Source organism: Oncorhynchus gorbuscha, linkage group LG04, assembly GCF_021184085.1.
Source record: "Oncorhynchus gorbuscha isolate QuinsamMale2020 ecotype Even-year linkage group LG04, OgorEven_v1.0, whole genome shotgun sequence".
NCBI lineage: Eukaryota > Metazoa > Chordata > Actinopteri > Salmoniformes > Salmonidae > Oncorhynchus > Oncorhynchus gorbuscha.
Genome location: NC_060176.1, coordinates 36,455,206 through 36,474,564, shown reverse-complemented (window position 1 = coordinate 36,474,564; position 19,359 = coordinate 36,455,206). Strand labels below are relative to the sequence as shown.

Sequence of the window (19,359 nt, the reverse complement as noted above, 5' to 3'; positions counted from 1 at the left end):
AAGAAAGGCATTGATGTTCATGGTTAGGTACACATTGGAGCAACGATACGCACTGCATCAATTATATGCAACACAGGACACGCTAGATAAACTAGTAATATCATCAACCATGTGTAGTTAACTAGTGATTATGATTGATTGATTGTTTTTTATGAGATAGGTTTAATGCTAGCTAGCAATTTACCTTGGCTTACTGCATTCGCGTAACAGGCAGGCTCCTTGTGGAGTGCAATGAGAGGCAGGTGGTTAGAGCGTTGGACTAGTTAACTGTAAGGTTGCAAGATTGAATCCCCCAAGCTGAAAAGGTGAAAATCTGTTGTTCTGCTCCTGAACAAGGCAGTTAACCCACCATTCCTAGGCATTGAAAATAAGAATGTGTTCTTAACTGACTTGCCTAGTTAAATAAAGATTCAATAAAGGTATAAGAGAGAAAAAAAATATCTGCAAAATCGTTGTCGAAAAATACCGATTTCCGATTGTTATGAAAACTTGAAATCGGCCCAAATTAATCGGCCATTCCGACTAATCGGTCGACCTCTACCTTGTATACTGTTTAGGATATTTATCATTGTTTTAGTTTACTGCCGAGCCCCAAGTCCCACTGAACATGCCTTAGATACCTCCCACACATGCGGTGACCTCACCCAGCATATCTAGCGCCAGAGAAGCAACCTCTCTTTTCATCACTCGGTGCCTGGGCTTACCTCCACTGTACCCGCACCCTACCATATCCGTCTGTACATTATGCCCTGAATCTATTCTACCACGCCCAGAAATCTGCTCCTTTTATTCTCTGTCTCCAACGCACTAGACGACCAGATCTGATAGCCTTTAGCCGTAACCTCATCCTACTCCTCCTCTGTTCCTCGGGTGATGTGGAGGTTAACCCAGGCCCTGCGTGTCCCGAGGCACTCTCATGAGTTGACTTCTGTAACCAACAAAGCCTTGGTTTCATGCATGTTCACATCAGAAGCCTCTTCCCTAAGTTTGTTTTATTCACTGCCCTAGCACACTCTGCCAACCCGGATGTCCTAGCCGTGTCCGAATCCTGGTTCAGGAAGACCACCAAAATCCCTGAAATTTCCATCCCTAACTATAACATTTTCCGACAAGATAGAACTGCCAAAGGGCGCGGTGTTGCAATCTTCTACAGAGATAGCCTGCAGAGTTCTGTCTTACTATCCAGGTCTGTGCCCAAACAATTTGAGATTCTACTTTTAAAAATCCAGTCTCTCACCGTTGCCGCTTGCTATAGACCACTCTCTGCCCCCAGCTGTGCCCTGGACACCATATGTGAACTGATTGCCCCCCATCTATCTTCAGAGCTTGTGCTGCTACGTGACCTAAACTGGGACATGCTTAACACCCGTCCTACAATCTAAGCTTGATGCCCTCAATCTCAAACAAATTATCAATGAACCCACCAGGTACAACCCCAAATCCATAAACACAGGCACCCTCATGGATATCATCCTAACCAATTTGCCCTCCAAATACACCTCTGCTGTGTTCAACCAAGATCTCAGCGATCGCTGTCTCATTGCCTGCATCCGTAATGGGTCTGCGGTCAAACGACCACCCCTTATCACTGTCAAACGCTCCCTAAAACACTTCAGCGAGCAGGCCTTTCTAATCGACCTGTCCCGGGTTTCCTGGAAGGATATTGACCTCATACTGTCAGTAGAGGATGCCTGGTTGTTCTTTAAAAGTGCCTTCCTTACCATCTTAAATAAGTATGCCCCTTTCAAAAAAAATTGAACAAGGAACAGATATAGCCCTTGGTTCTCTCCAGACCTGACTGCCCTTGACCAGCACAAAAACATCCAGTGGCGATCTGCATGAGCATCGAATAGACCCCGTGACATGCAACTTTTCAGGGAAGTTAGGAACCAAAATACACAGGCAGTTAGAAAAGCTAAGGCTAGCTCTTTCCACAATAATAGAACATTTCAATAGGCATTTTTCTACTGCTGGCCATGCTTTCAAAAGTCCTGCACTCCACACTGCAACTCACCCAAGCCTCCCCCATTTCTCCTTCACCCAAATCCAGATAGCTGATGTTCTGAAAGAGCTGCAAAATCTGGACCCCTACAATCAGCTGGGCTAGACAATCTGGATCCTCTCTTTCTAAAAGTACCTGCCGAAATTGTTGCAACCCCTATTACCAGCCTGTTCAACATCTCGTTCGTATTGTCTGAGATTCCCAAAGATTGAGAAAGCTGCCACGGTCATCCCCCTCTTCAAAGGAGGAGACACTCTAGACCCAAACTGCTACAGACCTATATCTATCCCACCCTGCCTTTCTAAGGCCTTCGAAAGCCAAGTTAACAAACAGATTACCGACCATTTCAAATCCCACCGTACCTTCTCCGCTATGCAGAGCTGGTCATGGGTGCACCTCAGCCACGCTCAAGGTCCTATAACCGCTATCGGTAAGAGACATCACTGTGCAGCTGTTTTCATCGACCTTGCCAAGGCTTTCGACTCTGTCAATCACCACATTCTTATTGGCAGACTCAACAGCCTTGGTTTCTCAAATGATTGTCTCGCCTGGTTCACCAACTACTTCTCTGATAGAGCTCAGTATGTCAAATTGGAAGGTCTGTTGTCTGGAACTCTGGCAGTCTCTGTGGAGTTGCCACAGGGATCAATTTTCAGGCCGACTCGCTTCTCTGTATACATCAATGATGTCGCTCTGGCTGCTGGTGATTCTCTGATCAACCTCTACACAGACGACACCATTCGGTATACTTCTGGCCCTTCTTTAGACACTGTGTTAACTAACCTCCAGACGAGCTTCAATGCCATACAACTCTCCTTCCATGGCCTCCAACTGCTCTTAAATGCAAGTAAAACTAAATGCATGCTCTTCAACCGATCACTGCCCGCACCTGCCCGCCCGTCCAGCATCACTACTCTGGACGGTTCTGACTTAGAATATGTGGAAAACTACAAATAATTAGGTGTATGTTAGACTGTAAATCTCCTTCCAGACTCACATTAAGCATCTCCAATCCAAAATGACATCTAGAATCGGCTTCCTATTTCGCAACAAAGCATCCTTCACTCATGCTACCAAACATACCCTCGTAAAACTGACCATCCTACCGATCCTCGACGATGTCATTTATAAAAGAGCCTCCAACACTCTACTCAACAAATTGGATTCAGTCTATCACAGTGCCATCCGTTTTGTCACCAAAGCCCCATATACTACCCACCATTGCGACCTGTACGCTCTCGTTGGCTGGCCCTCACTTCATTACCCGTCGCCAAACCCACTGGCTCTAGGTCATCTACAAGTCTCTGCTAGGTAACGCCCCGCCTCATCTCAGCTTAATGTTCACCATAGCAGCACCCACCCGTAGCACGCACTCCAGTAGGTATATCTCACTGGTCACTCCTAAAACCAATTCCTCCTTTGGCTGCCTTTCCAATCAGTTCTCTGCTGCCAATGACTGGAACGAACTGCAAAAATCACTGAAGCTGGAGACTCATATCTCCCTCACTAGCTTTAAGCACCAGCTGTCAGAGCAGCTCACAGATCACTGCACCTGTACATAGCCCATCTGTAAACAGCCCTTCCAACTACCTCATCCCCATACTGTATTTATCTTGCTCCTTTGCACCCCAGTATCTCTACTTGCAGTCATCTTCTGCACATCTACCATTCCAGTGTTTAATTGCTATATTGTAATTACTTTGTCACCATGGCCTATTTATTGCCTTACCTACCTTATCTTACCTCATTTGCACACACTGTATATAGACTTTATTTGTTTTTTCTACTGTATTATTGACTATATGTGTGTTTATTTCATGTGTAACTCTGTGTTGTTGTATGTGTCAATCTGCTGTGCTTTATCTTGGCCAGGTCGCAGTTGTAAATGAGAACTTGTTCTCAACTAGCCTACCTGGTTAAATAATGGTGAATTTTTTTTTTTAAACCTCCAGCTCTGTCAGGAGGAATGGGCCAAAATTCACCCAACTTATTATGGGAAGCTTGTGGAAGGCTACCCAAAACGTTTGACCCAAGTTAAACAATTTAAAGGCAATGCTACCAAATACTTATTGAGTGTATGTAAACTTCTGACCCACTGGTAATGTGATGAAAGAAATAAAAGCTGAAATAAATCACTCTCCACTATTATTCTGACAGTTCACATTCTTAAAATAAAGAGGTGATCCTAACTGACCTAAAACAGGGTTAAATGTCAGGAATTCTGAAACGGAGTTTAAATATTATTTGGCTAAGGTGAATGTAAACTTCCGACTTCAACTGTGTGTATGTGTTGTGTGTAAGTGTGTGTAATTGCCCCTCTCTCTCTCTCTCTGTTTCTATCTTCTTTCTACCTCTAACCCCTCATCCTTCCTCCCTTTTCCCCCTCCTTCTACAATATACTGAATGAAACCAGTGTCAGACCAGTCACAATCATGTGACCAATAATTTCCTAGGGTCCCTTGGGGTATGCAGGGTGTCTTTCTAATGGGATGTGATCCTACAGCCTACAGGCGTGGCCTTGGTCCTGATCTAACATGACGGGGATGGTGTGGGGAACGGGGGGGGATTAAACTGTGGGAAATAGGTTAGACCGTCCGTGTCGCAAGAAAGATATCCCCACTCTCTCACTCCTTCTGTGCCTTCCTCTGTTTCTCTCTCTCTTTATTACTAAGTATTTTTCCATCCTTCTTTCTCCACCACCACCCCCCCCTTTTCTCTCCAACCCACACTCTCTTGCTTTCCTTCTCTCTTCATCCCTCATTAATTCTCTCCATCCCTTCTTCCCTCCCAGCTTGGGTTAGTGGTGGTAAATTGTATAACTTTACTCCATCAATAATATTTCAAAGATTTATTCTGAGTTGAGAAGGGACTCAGTAGAGGCAGTAATGATTGGACCTGTTTAACCGTGTGTATGTGCATGTGACGTGTTTGAATATGTGTTGTGTTTAAGTGTGTGAGAGGATTTGAGAGGATTTACAGTGGAACCTTATAAATGCCATCATTTTATTTTGGTCTACTGGTGACTAAACATGCATCGTAAAACCGCCAGTTACAGTTTAATATTTTTAAATATTGAACGTGGACACACGCGCAGGAACACCTCTCCAGTCCTACCTGTGTATCCATGTCTCGGGGCTCTTGGGGAACTTGGTGAGGGCCAGTTTTCCCAGGTACAGGTCTGTCTCTGGATTTAGGGCGCCACATTGCAGCAGCTCCTTCCTGCCAAAACAGACAGAAGAGAGGAACTATTCAATGAATGTCAATCTCAATGTTCTCTACCGGATGTGAATGTTATGTTACTGCATTTGTTTGCATGCTATTTGCATACTTGTTTTTGTTTTATGAAAGACAAAGAATTTTTTTATTTTTCAAAGAATTGACAGCTATGACGAAAGCCTGGAGATTTTTTTCAAAGCCAGAAGAAATTTTAACAAGTCTGGACGATAACAGGCCACACTGAAAACTTGAGCTTGGTTTCCAAGTGTCGCCATAATATTTGAATGAAGGAAATATAATCATAATCATTAGGATATTTTAGCAATCCATAGTAGGCGACATCCTAAATAACTCCCAGCCTTCAGATGTGGGCTAAACAGCGCATTTGCACTTGATATGTGTTTTAGGCTATGAATGACAAAGTGAACTTGTCATTTACCAATGTTTAGCTCAGTTGTATGCTGCATTATGATCTATTAACAGCAAGGTTTGCATTAAATAGGCACAATTTTTTTTTTTTATGCTATTCAATTAAATCGTACGAAACGTATAAACAAAAGCATTCACTGTGAAAGTTCATACAGTTGAAGTCGGAAATTTACATACACCATAGCGAAATACATTTAAACTCAGTTTTTCACAACTCCTGATATTTAAACCTAGTAAAAATTCCCTGTCTAAGGTCAGTTAGGATCACCACTTTATTTTAAGAATGTGAAATGTCAGAATAATGAGAAAATGATTTATTTCAGCCTTTATTTCTTTCATCACATTCCCATTGGGTCAGATGTTTACATACACTCAATTAGTATTTGGTAGCATTGCCTTTAAATTCTTTAACTTGGGTCAAAGGTTTCGGGTAGTCCTCCACAAGCTTCCCATAATAAGTCGGGTGAATTTTGTCCCATTTCTCCTGACAGAGCTGGTGTAACTGAGTCAGGTTTGTAGGCCTCTTTGCTCGCACACACCTTTTCAGTTCTGCCCACAAATGTTCTAAAGGATTGAGGTCAGAGCATTGTAATGGTCACTCCAATACCTTGACTTTGTCCTTACGTCATTTTGCCACAACTTTGGAAGTATGCTTGGGGTCATTGTCCATTTGGAATCCCCATTTGCGACCAAGCTTTAACTGCTTTACTTATGTCTTAAGATGTTGCTTCAATATATGCACATACATTTCCTGCCTCATGCCATCTATTTTGCGAAGTGCACCAGTCCCTCCTGCAGCAAAGCACCCCCACAACACGATGCCGCCACCCCGTGCTTCACGGTTGGGAAGGTGTTCTTCGGCTTGCAAGCCTCCCCCTTTTCCTCCAAACATAACAATGGTCAATACGGCCAAACAGTTCTAGTTGTTTCATCAGACCAAAGGACATTTCTCCAAAAAGTACAAACTTTGTCCCCATGTGCAGTTGCAAACCGTAATGTGTCTTTTTTATGGCAGTTTTGGAGCAGTGGCTTTTTCCTTGCTGAGCGACCTTTCAGGTTATGTCGATATAGGACTCGTTTAACTGTGGATCTTTTCTCCCTGTTTCCTCCAGCATCTTCACAAGGTCCTTTGCTTTGTTCTGGGATTGATTTGCACTTTTCACACCAAAGTACATTCATCTCTTGGAGACAGAACGCATCTCCTTCCTGAGCGGTACGACGGCTACGTGGTCCCATGGTGTTTATACTTGCGTACTATTGTTTGTACAGATGAACGTGGTATCTTCAGGTATTTGGAATTGCTCCCAATTTTGAACCAGACTTGAGGTCTACAATTTTTTTCTGAAGTCTTGGCTGATTTCTTTTGATTTTCCCATGATGTCAAGCAAAGAGGCACTGAGTTTGAAGGTAGACCTTGAAATACATCCACAGGTGATGTGTACCTCAAACTCACTGCCTCTCTTGACTCAAATGATGTCAATTAGCTTAACAGAAGCTTCTAAAGCCATGACATAATTTTCTGGGATTTTCCAAGCTGTTTAAAGGCACAGTCAACTTAGTGTATGTAAACTCCTGACCCACTGGAATTGTGATACAGTGAATTAGAATTGAAATAATCTGTCTGTAAACAATTGTTGGAATAATTACTTGTGTCATGCACAAAATAGATGTCCTAACCGACTTGCCAAAACTATAGTTTGTTAACAAGAAATTTGTGGAGTGGTTGAAAAACTATTTATAATGACTCCAACTTAAGTGTATGTAAAAAAATCCGACTTACGTTAATGAATGATTTACGCATTAGCTAAGCATGCATATTTAGCCAATGTGAAATGGCTAGATAGTTAGTAGGTAATAACTGGATAATTTCTTTTTTTGCCTCTTAAAATAATAGTAAATAAATATCATTGTTTGTTCTATCTCTCATACAGCTGTGGTTGAGAATAGCCTATGCCGAGGCTATAGACTTCCATTCTTGTTCTTTTTAAACGTGCAACTTTAGGACAACCCTTTCTTAAACTAGAATATTTGGGAAATAAGTTACTGTTCATAACTTTAAAGCTGCAATATGTAACATTTTGGGCGACCAGACCAAATTCACAAGGAAATGTGAGTTATAGATCTGTCATTATCATTGAAAGCAAGTCTAAGAAGAGGTAGATCTGTTATATGTGCACTATTTTTATGCTTCCCGTTCTTAAGTTTGTTTTTCAGTCTTTTACCTTTGGTTTTGTACATCAGCTTCAAACAGTTGAAAATTCTATATTTTTGGTTATTGAACATATATTTCACAGCGGTTTAGATGGTACAATGATTCTCTACACTTGTTTGTTTTGTCACATAAACTGAAATTAGGCAAACTATTAGAATATTAGCAACCAGGAAATGGCACAGCAACTTATGCATATCGCAACCTTTAACTTGTCTTATTAAAGCTTTTATGATAGGCTTTAGTAGGAGGATATGTTACTGGCTGAATTTGTCTGGCCCCCATGGATAATTTAGTTCTAAATGAGCTTAAACTTGATTAAACTTGTCATTCGATTTTATTATAGGCTATTGACATTGTTCTCTCTCATTATTAGTCCCCTGGCTACCTTACGTTTTAAGGCTATTCAAATAAGGTTTTGAGATGTAACTCCGTTAGATTCATTGTTTTATTGGTGGAGCACAAAACGATGGAAGCGTAGCCAATATCCCAAAGATACTCATAGCCTATCAAATGGAGAGAGAGAATGGAATATAGGCCAAGATTTTAAAAACAGCTAGACAAGATAGTTATGTTCTACATTTTTTAAATACGTTTAGGCTATAGCCTAAGGCCCATGCATCCAACAGAGAGAGAGAAACAATATTTTCTGACTGTGCACTTTGGTAGGATTCTCCGCTTTGTCTGGCCTACATTCCTCTCTAGCGTTCTGTAGAAAACATATTTATTGAAATAGGCTACAGCAAATAGAAATATACAAATTACTCAGAATGTCACTTGTGTGCTACGCCGCTGTGCACTGCGAGACTACGTTAAGTTCAAATAGACCATTATCTGTCACATCACAATGTCGTCACCATTGACGAAGGCCGTCAATCATCGTCGGTAGACAATGCTATCGGAATATCGCCCAACTCTAGTTCAGAGGGTTACTGGTTCAAGCCCAGGTTGGGGCAAGAAGAGGGAAGGAAGCAATACTGTTACACATGGTTCTCTCAACTCCGAATTCATGGGTTGCAGCTCAATCACTCTGTTTCGTTGTTATTGTTATGAAAGTTCTACAGATGCCGCAGCATTGGTGCCCAGTCATTTTGAACAGTGGCTAATGACTGTTTAGTCTAAATTACACTAAATTACACAATAGTGGCCTGGAAATACACTGAACAAAATTATAAAACGGTGTTGTGTTGGTCCCATATTTCATGCGCTGAAATAAGAGATCCCAGAAATGTTCCATACACACAAAAGGCTTATTTTTCAAAATATTTGGGCCACAAATATGTTTACATTCGTTAGTGAGCATTTCTCCTTTACCAAGATAATACATTCACCTGACAGGTGTGGCATATCAAGAAGTTGATTACACAAGCGTACCTTGAATCCCCAGCAGGACAATAAAAGGCCACTCGAACACAATGCCACAGACTTTGAGGGAGCGTGCAATTGGCATGCTGACTGCAGGAATGTCCACCAGGGCTGTTGCCTGAGAATTTAATATTAATTTCTCTACCATAAGCCGCTTTCAATGTCGTTTTTGAGAATTTGGCAGACCATGTGTATGGTGTCGTGTGGGTGAGAGGTTTGCTGATGTCAATGTTGTGAACAGTGTCCCATGGTGGCGGAGGAATTATGGCATGGGCAGACATAAGCTACGGACAACGAACACAATTGCATTTTATCGATGGCAATTTGAATGCACAGATACACCGTGACGAGATCTTGAGGCCCATTGTTGTGCCATTCATCCGCCGCCATCACCTCATGTTTTAGCATGATAATGCACAGCCCCATGTAGCGAGGACCTTTACACAATTCCTGGGAACTGAAAATGTCCCTATTCTTCCATGACCTGCACACTCAGACATGTCACCCATTGAGCATGTTTGGGATGCTCTGGATCAGATGTCGACCAATTAAATTGGCATGGCAGGTTAGGGCCGATTTCAAGTTTTCATAACAATTGGAAATCTGCATTTTTGGATGCCGATTATGGTCGATTACATTGCAATCCACGAGGAGACTGCATGGCAGGCTGACCACCTGTTACGCGAGTGCAGGAAGGAGCCAAGGTAAGTTGCTAGCTAGAATTAAACTTATTTTATTTTAAAAAATCAAAAGATAATCACTAGTTTACTTCACATGGTTGATGATATTACTAGTTTAACTAGCTTGTCCTGCGTTGCATATAATCAATGCGGTGCCTGTTAATTTATCATTGAATCACAGCCTACTTCACCAAATGGGTGATGATTGAACAAAAGCTCATTCACAAAAAAAAGCACAATCATTGCATCAATATAACTAACCATAAACATCAATGCATTTCTTAAAATCAATACACAAGTATATATTTTTTAAACCTGCATATTTAGTTAAAATAAATTAATGTCAGCAGGCAATATTAACTAGGGAAATTGTGTCACTTGCGTTCAGTGCAAGCAGAGTCAGGGTATATGCAACCGTTTGGGCCGCCTGGCTCGTTGCGAACTGTGTGAAGACCATTTCTTCCTAACAAAGACCGTAATTAATTTGCCAGAATTTTACATCATTATGACATAACATTAAAGGTTGTGCAATGTAACAGCAATGTAACAGACTTAGGGTTGCCACCCGTTCGATAAAATACAGAACTGTTCCGTATTTCACTAAAATAATAAATGTTTTGTTTTCGAAATTATCGTTTCCGGATTTGACCATATTAATGACCAAAGGTTCGTATTTCTGTGTTGGTGTCCATACCTGACATTCCAAGCAGTGGTAAAGTCTGAGTTGAGCAGCAGCAGAGTGCAAGTAATGTCCACCAGAGCTGGAAGAGGGAGAGACAGAGACAGGTTAGCATATCAAGTGATTATTTGAAGTACAACTAAAGCTGTCTATAATGCCCATTTTTCTTGAAAAAATACATTCTGGCTGTCCAAAAGGGTAACAAAAGGACCAGACCAACTGAAAATTTTGACACATCCCCAAAGCTCATATATATGATTAATACTAGAGCCCGCCCGATAAATCGGTTAACCAATATTATTGGCGATATTAGCCTTTCACATATTCCACAGATGAAGCACCGATATTGTGTACATAGAATTAACAAATATGTCTGCTCATACATGTCACGCTGTATAATGATAGAGGAGACAGGCGCAGGAATACGTAATCGTTTTTTTTATTTCTCCACCTAAAATAAAGTACGTCATGAAAACGACCGGGGACGAAGCGTGTGTGTGTATATATATAAAAACACAGGGATTGCAACCCAAACAAAAGAGCGAGGTGTAAACCTCTAAATAATACACAGGACTAGACCCGTAATAACAAGTGCACAATAACACATATTGTGTCTCTGTCTCTCCCAGCTCTGGTGGACATTACTTGCACTCTGCTGCTACTCAACTCAGACTTTACCACTGCTTGGAATGTCAGGTATGGACACCAACCAATAACTCCAGCTTCCACCAGCTGTGTTGTGTATTAGGGCCAGGACGATAGCAGTATCGCGATACTCATTAGTATTGTGGCAAGTAAATAAAACATGAAGCGAATTTTACTTCTTTAGGAAAACAGACCTAATCTTGGAAACAAACAATATGCTGTCATCCAGAGTCACATTTATTTATTACAGCAGGTTTAGAAAGGACCAAAACTTTCGTTCTGCTTCATGTTTTAAGTCTTGCTCTGGAAAAAATATTGCAATACTATTATCATCCCGGCCCTATTGTGTGTAAGCTACGTGTGTATATATGTTGTGGCTGCAATAACAAAGTCCTGTAAATAGACCCACTCCGCCCGCTCACTCCCTATCAGCTAGACAGACAAAAACTACCAGATTCCTTGATATAAATTCTTCATGCAACAAAACGTATTCCTTATGATCTCAGAGGCTGCTTTTTAAATGACATTCTCTAGAAAGCTTCAGTCAATACTGTGTTGAAATGTTAACTAGAATTCTTAGCTGCTCTGAAGAAATTAGGCCACGCTGTCTTTTTACTTGTTACCTCCGCTGAGTCCCCTCATATTTGTTTTTGCTTTGTCTTTATGGGGTATTGTGTGTGTATATTGATGAGGGAAAAGATTTATTTATACATTTTAGAATAAGGCTGTAATGTAACAAAATGTGAAAAAGTCAAGGGGCCTGAATACTTTCCGAATGCACTGTATATTGTCTCATTGCATCAGTCTTTTATTCTTCTTTCTAGCTATTTCAATCTCACGGTTTGATGTTAGACATTCACTATCTTTCAAAAGAAAAGGAAAAGCGAGCCAGGCCTAATCGCCCAACATCAGTACCTGACCACCTCTTGTTTGTGAACACCTTGCTTTTAATAATGTACAACCATAGAAAAAAAGCAAAGATTTCCTGATACCAGCATTTCCTCTTCTACTGTCCAAAGGTATTAAGGCACAATACCATGTTCAGATATTCCATTTTTCTAAGTTTCTACCATTAGGCTGCATATCCATCTCTGTCACTATAAAAACCGCTCACATCAGGTGAGCGTTTGAGAATGGCGTTCTCCCATAATAGCATTTTGGAACATTCACGCATATGGCCGAGACAAGTTAACACATTGCTGCACTTGTAATGTGAAGTATTCATAGTTTATCAACTTTTAAGCTAAATGTTGTGGTCTGTTTCATCAGCCTCATCTTTGTATTTAAACATTTTAGTATGGAACCACTGTTGTATGCATTTGATATTTTTCTGCTCTATCATCCCGCAACTGTTCCAACGTGTGTTTTAAATAGTCCCAGACATATATTTTTTAATCATCCCCCGGATGACGGGACACTAGGGCTGGGTGATATGGACAAAATCTCATATCCCGAATATAGATCATTTCATATCACGATATAGCACACTTTCTGTAAATTCAATTAATAAATAGTTTATATAAAATGACCACATGTAAAGGCATATTTCTTAATACATTTTGAATTATACTCAACAAATAAAAGGTACTTACACATATTTGATTATTTATCCTTTTATTTAGAGCCTTGGTGCAAATTTACAATTAAGCATGTAACAAAATAATGTATAAAATCTAAAAAGGTAAATAAGAAAACACTTCAACTATAGTTGCAAACAAAATAAATATAGGCCTAAAATATATATTTTGGGAGCTTGACTGTTTTGCATGTCAATTTGGCATTAATACCTGTCACATATCAATTTGCATTTGGTACCTTGGGTAGAGTGTTAGCACCAACTCACGAAACCCCCGTATCTCGACCGTGTAAATTGGGGCCATGTCTTTGCAGATGTAAGTTGTAATCTCCTTCCATGGAGGAGACTTAATCAAGCTAGTCGTCTTGACTACATTCGTGTCTCCTTCTCTCTTGATTCAAAGGTTAAAGAAGTTTCAATAGGAGACCGAATGCGATCGGATCACCATCTAATTGGCCTTCACATAACTCTTATAGATTTTCCACGTGGACGGGAATATTGGAAGTTTACTGGAGGACAACTTATTTTTAACTATTGGATCCTTAAAAAATACAACTTTTAAATTACCCTGCAGCTTACCTATAAAATGGGCTGATGGTGAGTAGACATACTCGGTATTCATATCACAAAAGATATAAATAAGCTCTCCACAATAAATCCATGGTTGCAGGATCTTAACACCTGTCTATTTATGGAAAAATTGCCCTGATTAACTCCTTAGTCATATCTCAGTTTACTCAGTTATGGCGCTGCCTACTATTGCTGATTCATTTTTCAAATCATATGAGCAAAAAATATTTTGCTTTATCTAAACTAGACAAAATAAAACGAGCCTATAATGAATATGAATTAGGCGGGTTGAGATTATTAAATATAAAAGCACTAAACCTCTCTCTAAAATGCTTCACTCATTCAAAAGTTTTATTTGAACCCTAAATAGTTCTCAAGTAGATTAATAAGAAAAGCTAATCCAATGTTTAAAAGAGGCCGTTTTGCCTTTGTGCAGATTGCCATGTCTCATTTTCGATTAATTGAAAATTATACTTTTTTCAAAGTATCTGTCTTTTTCAAACAAGCATTGCAGAGCTGGCTACAAGTTCAATTTCACCCCCCTGAAAAGATAGACCAAATATTATGGCTGAACTCAAATGTGCTGGTTGATAAAATACCTGTTTTTATGGGAAAGATGTTTGAAAGGGATATTTTGTTCTTAAATTATATTGTAACGGTAGAGTTATGTCCTTCGTGGAGTTATCAGAATTTTACGGGAAGGTCTGCTCAATCCAAGAGTACAACCAATTGATTACAGCATTACCCCAAAAATGGAGGAGGCGGGTGGCAGTGGGAGGAGGTAGGGAACTGTCTGCCCAATACAAAGGATCACAACTGGTGGAGAAATAAAAATAGCATAAATAGGAAAGTATACCAGTTTCATTCGAGGACCAGGATGTTGACAACTGTGCCATACAGATTGCAAAAAGGTTGGGAAGAGATTGTTGATGTACCGATTCTATGGTATGGTATGGGTTGATATATAAAACAATGCAAGATTCAAGACTTCATGCTTTTCAGATAAAATTATTATTTCGAATTCTTGGCACCAACAAAATGTTGAATATTTGGGGCATAAAATCATCGAAGCTCTGCAGATTTTATTGTGAGAATACAGAAACAATAGACCACTTATTTTGGTATTGCCCTCAGGTAGCCTGTTTCTGGTCTCAGGTTCAGGAATGGCTGAAAATGCATAGCATCGATCTAAAATTGACCCTAGAAATAGTACTGTTAGGAGATCTGGAGAGACCAGTTCACTCAATTACTAATATACTAATACTCTTAGTAAAAGTATTTATCTTGAACACGCAAGCTGTAGATTATATTCAATTAGATAGATTGAAATTGTACGTTAAACATCATAGCATAGTTGAAAGATATGTGTTGCGTAGAAACACGAAGTGGGTGGCCAGCAGAGATAGATGGGATGGGCTGAGGGAAGATGAGGGCTGGTATGTGGAATTGGAGACAAGTGGGAGAGTTGCTGTGTGAAAGAGAGAATGATGGTCAAAAGATAAAGGGGGGAAAAAGTCAAAATAAAACATAATAAAAGTACATTTGAATGACACTAAGTGGCAGTGTTTTTACAACTAATGCAGGTGTGCCTGAGGCTGATGCTGTGCAGGTGTTTGTACACATGCATATACACACACTCTCATTTAAATCAACACATACAAGAACACACACATACATGTAATAGTGCCAGACAATGCACGCAAACATAGACAGTTGGCATTGCTGTTATGATTTCAGTTGTCCTTGATGTCCTTTGTTTTAAATGTTTAAATTTTGTTTGATCTTTTTTGCATTATTTGCTGTTTTCTTCTGTACTTTCCTTTTATCTCTTTAGTTCATTATCTTGGTTGTTGGTGCATTGTGGGGGGTTCTTGGTGGTGGGGAATGGAATTTATTTTATTTTCTTCCGGGGGGGGGGGGGGGGGGGGGGTGACTGTGGGAGGGGTCTCGAATGGTTGAGGGACAGCTATTGAGGAACTGTGGTGGGATCTTAGAGGGTTCGGGTTTCACAAGATTGTGATCATGAAAAAGGAAACTATGACATATTTTATATCACCATCATGCACATGCACCCTCACACATAAGGAAGGCTCTGTTGAGGAAAGACTGATACATGTTTGATAGTGTCTTGATACTGTATTGTTTGTTCTTCATGCTCTAATACTTTAATGTTACCCCTTCCTTGTGTTTTTTTTGTAATAAAATAATAATAATGAATTAATAAATCTCCTTCCATCTTCGTTATTCTTTGCCACATGGTGTGCCGCGGGCAAAATCCTCTTGCAACGTCTGAGTCGGGGGTTTGTTTTGAGCACTCGACTATACTTTTTTGGGTCTCATCCGTAGACTCTCGCCGTATTGTTTCACATGATTCTTGCGTAGGTGGTAAAGGAGGTTAGTGGTGTTTGAGCCTGTTGTCGGGACCGGCCTGTGGCATATTTTGCAGAGGATGATTTTCTGGTCCTTGTCAGACTTTTCATACCCAAACCACATCCATGCAACCTAAGTAGCCCCTCTTTTAGGTATGAGGTCTATGTCTCTGTGCTCTGTGTAACGTTCACTCTCCTCCGTGTTTGTTTGTGTTGCAAATTGCCTTCCACATGGCACGCAAAGCATTATCCAATTTATAAAAAATATTGAAGTAAAGAGTGTGATTTGCGACACAATTAAATAAACGATACAGCATAATATGAAACGATAGAAAAACGTCTATCGTTACACAATATTATATCGTCATATCGCCCAGCCCTACAGGACACCCTTAATTTCGAGCCCTGGGGTGTGCGTGTCTCAGTGGACTAAGGAAAATGGATAAAGAATTCTTCTTCTTACCTTCCCTGTCCAGCCACTGTTTGCGCTGCCTGTAGAGCAGTAGTTTGTTGTGGACATAGGGTAGCAGGAACTTGACACACCAGCTCTCCACCCCCAACTTGTTCTCTACCAAGACGATGGGGCTACGGTTGTACCTGGCCTCAGGACACAGGATCAGACCTATCTCATCACTGGGAGGGGGAGGGGGGAGGAGAGAGTGTGAACCTGCATGCTCATTGCTCTAACACAACAACAACACAAACACACGTTCTCAGATACCCATGCTCTCTAACATGCATGCTCACACATACATAACCTTTTAACCTCTAGACTCAGCAGAACCCCTGTCTGATGGTGGGCTTTATTCACTGCCTAGCTTATGGAGTAGGGACCCTTGTACTTAGCCTAAATGTCTCTAGTTGAAGGAGCAGGAGCACACTTTAGATGCCCAATACAACACTGGTCTGGAGTACGGGGCACAAGCCTTGTAGAGAGAAGCCGAGTTTGCACAAGTGCATCTCCAGAGAGTCTACGCCTCACTGAGCACATAAAAGAACTGGTTTGCCTCAAACTGCGGTGCGCGCACACACATACAGTGCCCTTTGCAGCAGGGCCATGTTCAGTAAGCAAAATGGATTGGAATGTTTCAGATAGAAATGTCACAAATAGAACTGGAGTGATTCCTTATTCTACATGTCAGAGTGGCATGTTTGCTCTATATTTTTTTTAGATGGATGCCACCAACTGAAAAACCTAGTGGGGAAATTGTTGGTATGGAACCCTGGTGTGTGCATGCACACAGCACAGCATAGCGCTCAGCACAGGTCACTCACATCTCCAGAGGGATTGAGCCTATACAAACACTACTAATCAGGCTTAGATGTTATTTTTATTGAAGGATGTTTTGCCCTGTAAAAATGCCTTCAATTTATTAAGTAGAAATGTACTCAGTTCAAATAAGTTCAGACAGGTCTGTGTATGTTCTACTTCTGATAAACTGGAACTGAAATGTGCATCAAACCAATTTTATATGAAAAGTTATATTTTACATTCCATTGTGCCTTGTACTGCGAAGCCTCTTTTGATATCTCTCAAAATAGGCTGGTGGTTATGAGTTGGCTACCAAAACATGGAGATGCAAATGAAAGGGAAAAGATCTGGCCTACTCAGCATCAAGTTTAAGCATTCACACCCTGTTCTTAAATGAGCTACAGAATGTAGGCCAGTTCTAATTTAGAACACTCAGTCAGAGAAGTTTCTAAACAGAATACATCTAGCGGGCTGACACTTTTCTAAGCCCAACAAGGCATTATTTACCATGTTATTATAACAATATATAAAAAATATTACCAAGTAATAAAATGATCATTATTGGATATGATTAGCTAACAACTTGAAAAGTGTAGTAGCTATGTCATCACCAGAGTAGATCTCCATTGGAATGAAAACAGCAAGTGTGAAACTTGACAGGTTTCTGAGATAAGATGATAGATAAAACATCTATGAATCACAGAGCCAAACTCATCAGTCAACGCTAGGGTGAGGGATGACAACTAAACTCAACAAAAATATAAATACAACATGCAAAGTGTTGGTCCCATGTTTTATTAGCTGAAATAAAACACCCTAGAAATGTTCCATATGCACAAAAATCTGACAAGTATTTATGTCTGTAATAAAGCTATTTTGTGGGGGAAAACAATTTCCAATTGGGTGGGTCTGGCTCCCAAGTGGGTCGGCCTATGCCCTCCCAGGCCCACCCATGGCTGTGCCCCTGCCCAATCATGTGAAATCCATAGATAACGACCGATTTAATTAATTTCAATTGACTTATTTCCTTGTATGAACTGCAACTCAGTAAAATCTATGAAATTGTTGCATGTTGTGTTTATATTTTTGTTCAGTATAGTAAAGACACATTTTGGATACAAAGGTGTCAGAACTTTGCGTACATAGGTAGCCTAGTGGTTAGCGCGTTTGACTTGTAACCGAAAGGTTGCAGAATCGAATCCCTGAGCTGACAAGATACAAATCTGTCGTTCTGCCCCTGAACAAGGCAGTTAACCCATTTGTCCTAGGCCGTCATTAAAAATAAGAATTTGTTCTTAAATGAATAGATAAAGGTGTAAAAAAAAGATCTGGAAATGTCACTCCCACATAACAGGCTATGACGTTACATGCGAGAGGAGAGTCGCGAGCCGCAGACTGTTCCAACACTATTTAGCTGACTATGTACTTTAATTTGTGGTCAAAACAAACACTTTCTGATCACGTGATTTATGCATGCCATTCCAGAGCTGGGAATAACAAGGCTGAGTCAACTTTTTCTGCACATCAAGTAGCTAGCTACTAAGTGGCAAACGAATTCCGCTGCACAGTCAAATATATATCCTCTGCAACGTATGGCTAAATGTATGCAAATACACAAACTAGGCGACCCTCTGGGCTCTGCAGATTTCTTTTTATCCTGAATGTTTGCTTGCTTGCTGGACAACAAAATGTGATGGTTAGATCGCTAACGTTCGTTAGCTTGCTAATAAAGCAGCAAATGATAGCCATCTCGTTCGAGCATCATGCCATGATTAGTTTGCTGTTATCTTGTAGCTAGCTAATCGTACTCGTTATTTACGATAACTTGGATAATGCTACGTACATATTGGGATTTCTCTTGAAGGCGTTATTGATATCTTTGACAACTCTCTGGACCAAGACATCCTCCTCCTCCGATTCTGCCATTTTTGTGCACTGATGACGTCAATTAAATCTCTCATGTTCATCCGGGTCATTAAAAATGAACACACTAGGCAAAAATCTTTGATGAATATGTTTAAAACAAGTTTCACCATGGTAACATTGTAGCAACATTTCTTACACCAACTCTGCCACACCAGGGCCGTCACTAGATACCAGACACAAAGTCATAAACCCCGCCTATTTCTACAATGTATCTTCTTAAAATCTGATTTTAAACCTAACCACACTGCTAGCCTTACGCCTGACTTTAAACCAAGACCAAAAAGCCACAAAGACCGTTTTGACTTTGTGGCTGTGGTAAACTAGTGAAAACCTTCAATGTTGGTACTTATTCTGCCCTTGAGTTGCGTTCCCATGCAAAACTAGACAGATAGCTAACAACTAAGTCTTCAATAAAACTCCCAAGGCGTGACTTTTCTTGAA

General features: G+C 40.4%; 1 protein-coding gene across 1 annotated transcript in view; it reads right to left on the bottom strand.

Moving 5' to 3' along the window:
* The window catches only part of LOC124034018 (protein prenyltransferase alpha subunit repeat-containing protein 1-like), a 59,584-nt gene extending 40,476 nt beyond the window's left edge, over positions 1-19,108 (bottom strand). The window contains exons 1-4 of the mRNA XM_046346644.1: positions 18,836-19,108; positions 16,204-16,373; positions 10,596-10,662; positions 5,117-5,221 (exon numbers count right to left, since the gene is read on the bottom strand). Coding sequence (XP_046202600.1) covers positions 5,117-5,221; positions 10,596-10,662; positions 16,204-16,373; positions 18,836-18,918 — 425 coding nt within the window. The 5' untranslated portion in view covers positions 18,919-19,108. The remainder of the gene's footprint in view (positions 1-5,116; positions 5,222-10,595; positions 10,663-16,203; positions 16,374-18,835) is intronic.
* Positions 19,109-19,359: the final 251 nt, after the last annotated feature.